The sequence below is a fragment of the Bison bison genome, unplaced genomic scaffold (genome assembly GCF_000754665.1).
Source record: "Bison bison bison isolate TAMUID 2011002044 unplaced genomic scaffold, Bison_UMD1.0 scf7180017864063, whole genome shotgun sequence".
Lineage (NCBI taxonomy): Eukaryota > Metazoa > Chordata > Mammalia > Artiodactyla > Bovidae > Bison > Bison bison.
In genome coordinates, this window is record NW_011494635.1 from 4,701,481 (window position 1) to 4,709,551 (window position 8,071).

Sequence of the window (8,071 nt, forward strand, 5' to 3'; positions counted from 1 at the left end):
CGATTCAAAGGCGACTTGGTGACAATGGTGCCCCACTGGCTGACAATTCACCCAGGCGCCCGTACCTCCCCTCCCACCTGTGTGCACACAACCAGATCGAGCCCTGGGTTCAGAAAGACCACTCTTTGCTCAAAACAGACAAACACAGTGTTTTGAGTATTCTGCTTGTATATATTTAACTCAGACTCTGTGAAGAGTTTAAAGGCAAACTGAGAAGCAGGTTAAGTAGATATATGTCACTACTACCTACATACCTGCTGGATCAGTGATGACTAAGAGCTGACTTGTGGAATTCTCTGTATCAGAATTACCAGGGGGAGTGTTGACAAGTATAAATTAGGACCCCTGTACCCCACCCCCCTCCCACTGATTCAGTGAAACAGGTGTGGAAATTGGGGGAGGGGAGCTGGGGGTGAGGCCCGGTTTCTTCATTTTTTTTCAAAGTACCCCTCATGACTCATGCCCAAACAGGCTTGAGAACTACTGGAATAATCAGAGATTTTCAAATACAGATGCAATTTCTGAAGGGTGTTCATTCTATACAATTACTCAGTTTCTGGGTCTTATTTCTGCCCTAGAGTGATCCCAGGAGAGCTATATAGTTTCCAATAAAACATCTTTTGATTAAGAACATCTGAACCATCATTGTTTCTACAACTTAGGAAGCTTATCAAGGTAACTCTGGAAGAAACTGTATCTTACAACATCTCTAGGAACGATTAGAAATCTTGCCGATTTCCGATCACAACCACTGGTGTAATCTACACTATTAGGTTTGAGTTTGCAGAGGTAGAAACCTGAGTTACCTAAATTAAAATCTGAAATTAGATTAATGAAGGTCCTTTGTTAATAGCTCGACTACTGTATCCAGAAAGTGGCCAGGTGTTCAGCAGTCTTCAATTCAACTGCTGTTTCTGATTAGAGTGTGTTCTAATTGGTTTAATAAGATTCAAAAAACTTGACCTAATCTTTCTCTTTTTGATGCATTTCGAAGGCGTATTTGTGACCTTCTAAAACCTCTGTGAGGCTTGTCATCACCTCCTTGGCTGTAGCAGCATGTTCTGGCAGAGGTCCAGCAAACATCCACCAGTCAGGAAACCTTTAGGTGATTATGGGTGTGACTTTTTTTTTTTAATTGTATAATTCATTTATACAGAGAAATCATTTGGAATTAATTATTTACAGTCTTTTTCAGTTTTCATTTCCACTGGCCAGATACAGTTCACATAACAGTCCATGTTTACTGGAACAGTCACCATGACAAATCTTCCACGACATGGGTTTTCAGTCCTCCCCCGTCCAAGACAATGATTACATTTGAACAGAAACTTTTCAGAGTAAAGCACTCACCAGTCTCTTTTCCCCTCTTACGAATAAATCTGCCAGAATGGATCTAATATGGTCAAATTTTCAACACATTTCCTTTTCTTTTCAAACCCCTTATTTGCAAGTACTGTAAATCAAGGCAAACACCATTCACATCCCCCAAGCCTTCTACGACTTACTACATACTCTCGACTTCAGCTTTTACTATCTCTTCTCAGAAATGTCTGACACAATCAGACATTTTTACTTTAAGACAAAACTACACTCTTTTTCCCTCTGTTTTTTTTAAAAAATACGTATTACCAGTCAATTGCCTTCCCTCTTGCTTTTCAGAGAATATTAACTTTCCATGAAATCCTTAAGATGGTTTTCTTTCAGTAGTTCAGAACACACTGAGTCATTTCATGTGTGTCCACCACCCTGAAACACTACACTTTAAAAATCGCAATTTTCTTAATTGGCTCAAAAACAGTATGGCTTGATTTCACTTGGTAAAGTTAATATGATTTAAAAACATACATACATACACACATTTTTAATCAAGGGAGAAAAATACTTTAAAGACGTGCCAATTTGAAAAGGGATCAAAGTAAAAAAAGGAAAGACTAAAAACTACTTTACAATAAAAAAAAATTAAATAATCGGCAGGTTAAATCAATGAAAAATGAGGAATGTAGAGTGAAAAACAAACTAATAAAAAGCATTCCAGTTGGCAAAATGGAAAACCGATTAAGTTTGGTTTGTTTTCCAAGAACTTATGTTTCAATGTAAATTTTGAAATATTACAAATATTCCAAGTAGATCTTAGATGCCAATGTTACAATTTCAAATTTTGCATGCAAAGTTCATCAAAGAAACACTGGTAAAATCCTGGTATTTGTAAAATTTTAAGTTTTGGCAAATACTGTAAATATCACAATTGGTATTAAAAAGTCATGATGAGTGCAGAATGAAAATACCTGTTAAGTATTTCATTTGATTAAAAATACCAGGTTTGCATGTTCTAAATGATCTGAGAAGAAAAAAACAAACAAACTGCAGTTTAACAGTAATCTGTATATGTATCTTTAGCTGCCATTAAAAAAAATAAAAGAACAACAACCAAAACCAACCAAACACACAGAAGACATGAGACGGGTACTGAGTAATGCTGCCGTGCTCACAGGACAGAAAGAAAAACTGTACAACGTCATAAATAAAGTCTCTCGCAGCTGTTGCCCAGAGCTTCCTTTATACCAGGGTCTCCTTCCGCTTGCCACCGACCTGGGCTCTGTCCCTGGCTTTGCGGAGGCTGGTCTGGGCTCGGGGTGCTTTCATGCTCGTTGTGTGGTCTGCTGTGTGCACCGGGGCGCCACACTCAGCAGCGTCTCCATCAGCTTTGCCCTGAGTCATGCTAGAGACCATGGATGCCTGTCTCTGGGCCCTGGCGTTGCTGGTGGTGGTGGGGTTCTCCCTGCACTCCTGGTGGAGCTCCGAGGGGCCGGTGGCCTGCTGGAAAGGGGCGATGGCATTGCGGATGCAGCTGAACCACTGCTGCTTGTGGAACACGTCGTTGGCTTGGAGAGTGTGGGACTGGCCCAGACAGGGGTCTTGGAAGCGAACTCGGAAAATGTTTTTAGCTAGAAAAATAAACATTGACAAAAGGAAATAGACTTAGAAAGCTATTCCTAGATGTGGTCCGACTACATGAGTATGGGTGCTGGTCTCCCCACAGCAGGCACATCTAGGAGGCAGTGCCCTATGTATCATGTATGTATGAGGCAGTGCCCATGTGTATCAGGTACACATGCGGGAGTCAGAGCACCACAGCACCTGACGACTCAGCGAGTGGACCAGCTCAGGATGACAGAACCCATTTCATGTTTAGTGTGTTGTCTGGGGACAGATTCTTAATTAATAAAGCTGAAATCATTTAGGTTCTGAGTTTATGATCATTGAAACCATTTTAAAGTGTGACTGGTACCTTTATCTGAGTTGCCAAAAGCCCCTCGGAAGGACCCTCCCATCCTCACGTCTCCATCCTGCAGATCTTCCAAGACCAGCTCCTGGACGGGGATGGGCTGCCGGTAAACCTGGTAGGAGTGACGCTCGTTTCGAGTAACAGGTCGAGTCAACACCAAGATGTCTTGAAACAGGAAAATGTGCAGTTTCTGGAGAAGCGAGAAACAAATACTTCTTAAATGTAGAACTTTGTGACTTTAAGTGAGTGAAATCCATTGTTAAAAAAAATGTGACTGGATCTTAATTTTATCAAATTGATTTACTAAGATCTCCTTACAAATGACTTCATATAGATGGCGCTTTAAAAGCAATGCACATTCTCCTTGGAGAGCTTTTCTCACTGTAGACTATATACAACTTTTCTGTCCATGTGTAACATTAGATCAGCAGCAGCTGAGCAAACGCCACGCACCACCAAGACCTGTCGGTGGCGACGTGACTGGAAATGCCAGGACTGTACACTACAGTCTTCTAACAGGGCAAGAACTTAAAAATGTAAGCTGGTAAAAATGTTAATGGTTCTGTTTTGTCTAAACAGAGACAAACCTAAGCTTTTATAGAACAATGAAGCCTTGTAAGAGAAATCAGAGATGGAAGATTAACTCTTTCCAAACAGAACCTCAACTTATGAATTGGGCTTCTGAAAAGCACATGATGAAATAAAAAAACCATTCCACGTGTATACTTAGTTTCAGCAGGTACCTTTGTAACTAAGATTGAAAAAAGAAGTGTGCTCTCATTCTATGTGCTGTCAAAGTTTGTTTCATAGTGCTAAAAACTTCCACTACTATAAACTCTTCAAAAAATTATTCTGAAGGATATGCTTTTTTATTAAACATCATAAAACTAGTAATTTATTTAGAAAGGAACCCCTAGCCAAACAAGTTGACTTATGCTTCAAAACTAAAAAATAAATTATTACTGATTCTCCATCAAGACATTTAAGTCACTCTGTAATGACAGAAACCAACTATTTGCTTTATCAAAGCTGATAACATAAAATCCAGTTACTTTCAGTATGTGATGAGTTTATTTTATAAACCTGCTTCATAATTCATGTGGAAAAAACTAAACAATGGGAAGAGGGCAGGAACTGCTCACTTCACATTAGTGTTAAATGCACTTACGTGTCCATTTTTATTTTTCAATTCCCCATGGCAGAGCAACACTTTGCTTGATTCAATTCTAGGGTCCTTCTGCTTTTCCTCCAGATACTCCAGCTTGTCAATGTAATATTGGCATTCTGATTCACCTTTCTTCACGTTGATATCAGAGAGAACTCCTTGTATTATTAGTATCTAAAAAATTATATATATACAAAAAAATCAATGGTGCATTTTCAGCATATTAATTTATCCCTGTTTTCCTACAGGATTAAAATGATAAAATTTTACAACTTGAAGGGACCCCAGCAATCAGATAATTCAGTCAGTCCCTTCATTTTACAGTGTCAGCCACACTGGTGATTTGCCTTAAGTCACATAGCTAGCTAATGAAAGAGGTCAGATTAGAACCCAGTCTTCCGACTAAAACATAGATAAAACATCTATTACACCTCTTTACTAGTGCATAGTGCGCTAATATACAAGAACTGAAAGTTCATGTACTCATTCAGCATGCAGAAGCTGTGAGGGGATCACTGTATATCTTTCTCAGGCAAGCTAACATGCAAACTGGCAAAGCACAGGAACCACTTCTTGGGTTACTTACAGCCTTCTCCAGGAGCTGAACATCCGGGTGGTCTTTGGGAGTATGTCTAAGAATCTCTTTCAACAGTAAAGGGTATTTGACAAGGCGGCTTCGAGGAATATCGAGGAAGCTCCAGAGATCCAGTTTTCGGCTGAAGGGAGACTCCAGACACCGCTGGAGGAAGTCCTGGACTCTTGGGTCCTGTTTCTTCTGATCCAGAAGAGCCTTGGCTGCCAGCTGGTTACTGCAGTAGCCTTTGTAGGCATTCAAGCCCGGCAACTAAAGAGCAGTAAGAGAAATCAAAGAATAGTCCATTAGTGAGACTGCAACATGTCTGTTTCTAAGACATGAAAGTGAAAGTGAAGTCGCTTAGTCGTGTCCAACTCTTTGCGACCCCGTGGACTGTAGCATACCAGGCTCCTCCGTCCATGAAACTTAGAGCTATTCGTGAAAGTTTTTAACAAGCTGTGAAGATTCTCCTGCAGGTGATAATGGGTGACTGTTCTCTCACTTGACTGTACATGCAAAGGCTGTCTTTCATCACAGAACCCCAGCCATTCCTCCTAGAACAGGGCCTGGCATCGGCAGGCACTCAGATGTTAACTGAGAGAGTAAGACAGGTAATTAACAGATGTAATGTGGGAATTCTGTCCAAGAGGAACATATTCTTAAAACAAATGAAACAGTGTCATTCATGATATGTTTTTCTTAAACAGTGACTGTAACTTCTATGTACATTTGTTCAGTTTAAGTGCCCCATTTATCTGATTTCAGAATCCACTAACTGGATCAAATCAGTGTGATTCTGATCACAAGTGACAAGCCTGCCCTGTCTGCATAAACCTGCTACATACCCAGTTCACGAGAATCTGGCCAACGTGCTCCACTGTCCCGCCAGGCTTGGTGGCTTCTCCTATTCTCTCCAACAAATCTGAAGTGTAAGAAAGCAGAAATTCCAAGAACAAGTTTATTTAAAAATAATTCAGGGAGGAGCAAGACAGTGGTACGGGGTTAAGAGATACAAACTACTATGTATGATACAAATAAGCTACAAAGACATACTGCACAGCACAGGGAATGTAGCCGTAGCTTTAAATGGAATATAATATTTACAAATAGTAATCACTATGCTGTACACCTGAAACTAATGTTGTAAATCAACTCTATGTCAATAAAAATTTCAAAAATATCCTGAACTAAATTAGAAGTTTAGATTTAAAATTACTTGTTGCTGTTCAGAATCTTACGAAAATTAGGGAGCACAACTTACCTTCATGCAGAGGTATGTAAGCATCCAAATCACCAAATATATGTGTGAGCTCCTCTTCTGACATAATAGACAGCTTTAACATGGGGTCGTGGTAGGCCTGTTGGAGGAGAGAAGTACATCACACACAGATCAAGCAAATAAAACACGAAGAGAGGTCCGCATGTGAATCAAGCCTGACTATGTAAAAACCAGCATGACTACTATTTTATACATAACAGAAATTAAAGTACATGTTCATCTTGAAAAACTCTTCCTGATATTCATATTTGAAGAAATGAGTCTAATAAACCTCATCTAAAATTAATATACACCAGTAGATATTCTCTACTTTTCAACTTCTAAAGGTAACATCCTTTAGAATTTGTGGAATATAATTCTTAAAATCTATGGCACAGGAGAGAAAGTTCTTTACTGACCTTTCTTGCAAGTTTTAGGTCCTCAATTAAGTCCTGTTCCCCTCGGGACATTTCATAGATTGCCTAAAAAAATCCAGCAAACATCACAGGTCACTCCTTCCTTTCAGAAAGGAAAATTACATGCAATGGATAGTTACCATTATTTAACTTATGTTTGAACAGCGCTTTTCAAAGTGACTCAGTCTGAACACTATAATTCAGAATGGAACCTCTAATAAGAGGATGCCATACGTTTCATATTCTACCCCATCAGGGTGTTAAACCAAATGACCACCACCTTTTGCAAGTGCTGAAAACGGCTACTCAAATGCAAAAATGCAAGTTTATCTTGCCGGAGGTGTTAGTTTGCTATTCTTCCGACAAAACACATGTTTAAGAATCAGAGTCTATGTTTCATTTTATGCTAGTGCACATAAAGTCTTGCTGTGGGGTGCACACCTCTTGACGTCTGATCTCCCTGGAGGTTAGAGACTGCTTCATGCTACCGTCTAACGTCTCTGACCACAGGGCGCTGCTTCTCCTCTTGGCAGGCACTGGGACTGTCGACCTGCTGGAAAACTTTTGGGCTGAAGCTGGGGATCTGCTGTCACCACGAAGGGTAAATGACTTAAAAGAAAAGAAAGAAAAGTGAATAAGAAAAAGCTTTGGAGGATACAGAAACTATTTATTTTTTCCTCAAAAAAAAAAAAAAAAAAAAAAAAGGGACAAATTAAAAGGTTCTGGCAGTTTCTTTATGCATAAGTCATTTATGCCAGCTTCAATCTGACAGTATTATAAAATATTTGTCAGTCAAAATTACTTTCTGGGAATAAAAACTATCCAAGTTCTTGCTTTGCTCTAAGATGTAAACTAATATAATGAGGTTATATAAATATTGTTTTGACAATAATATTCCTTAACAGCATATTCCAAAAGAGGAAAATTATATTTAAGTATAACAGTACAAACTTGTCTGTACAGCTCACAGAAAATGCAAATTTTAGGCTTCTATAAAACATTGCCTCACTGCATTACTTGCTCCTACCTGTATTGTTTGACCAAAGCGCCTGACGGCTCCATTTCTTACAGGAGAGATTAGATTTGCCAAGGATGTGACCCGAGCTAGAGGTCGTACTCTTTTATTGCTTGGCTCCTGTGAAAACAAGAACAAGTTATACTAAACGTGTGTTTAGGTATAACTATTTCACCAAGTTTGTACAAAATGTTAATATCTCTCAAAAGTCAGATATTTGTACAGTATATACAAGAAACATGGAACGCTGAAAGTAAATGTTGTTTCTCATTGTTAAAACATGAAGGACACTAATGAGTAATGGAAAATTAAAAAATAAATGGTACAAGAAAGGTCAAATATCTGAACATCACTGAG

At 39.1% G+C, this 8,071-nt stretch overlaps 1 protein-coding gene across 2 annotated transcripts in view; it reads right to left on the reverse strand.

Moving 5' to 3' along the window:
* Nucleotides 1-1,104: 1,104 nt before the first annotated feature.
* Nucleotides 1,105-8,071, reverse strand: part of NET1 (neuroepithelial cell transforming 1) — a 23,328-nt gene continuing 16,361 nt past the window's right edge. For both annotated transcript variants that reach the window (XM_010836374.1, XM_010836375.1), the window contains 9 exons: nucleotides 7,727-7,834; nucleotides 7,141-7,308; nucleotides 6,703-6,765; nucleotides 6,287-6,383; nucleotides 5,871-5,947; nucleotides 5,038-5,295; nucleotides 4,455-4,625; nucleotides 3,290-3,476; nucleotides 1,105-2,945 (listed from right to left, as the gene is read on the reverse strand). In XM_010836374.1, the coding sequence (XP_010834676.1) occupies nucleotides 2,557-2,945; nucleotides 3,290-3,476; nucleotides 4,455-4,625; nucleotides 5,038-5,295; nucleotides 5,871-5,947; nucleotides 6,287-6,383; nucleotides 6,703-6,765; nucleotides 7,141-7,308; nucleotides 7,727-7,834 (1,518 nt within the window). In that variant the 3' untranslated portion in view covers nucleotides 1,105-2,556. The remainder of the gene's footprint in view (nucleotides 2,946-3,289; nucleotides 3,477-4,454; nucleotides 4,626-5,037; nucleotides 5,296-5,870; nucleotides 5,948-6,286; nucleotides 6,384-6,702; nucleotides 6,766-7,140; nucleotides 7,309-7,726; nucleotides 7,835-8,071) is intronic.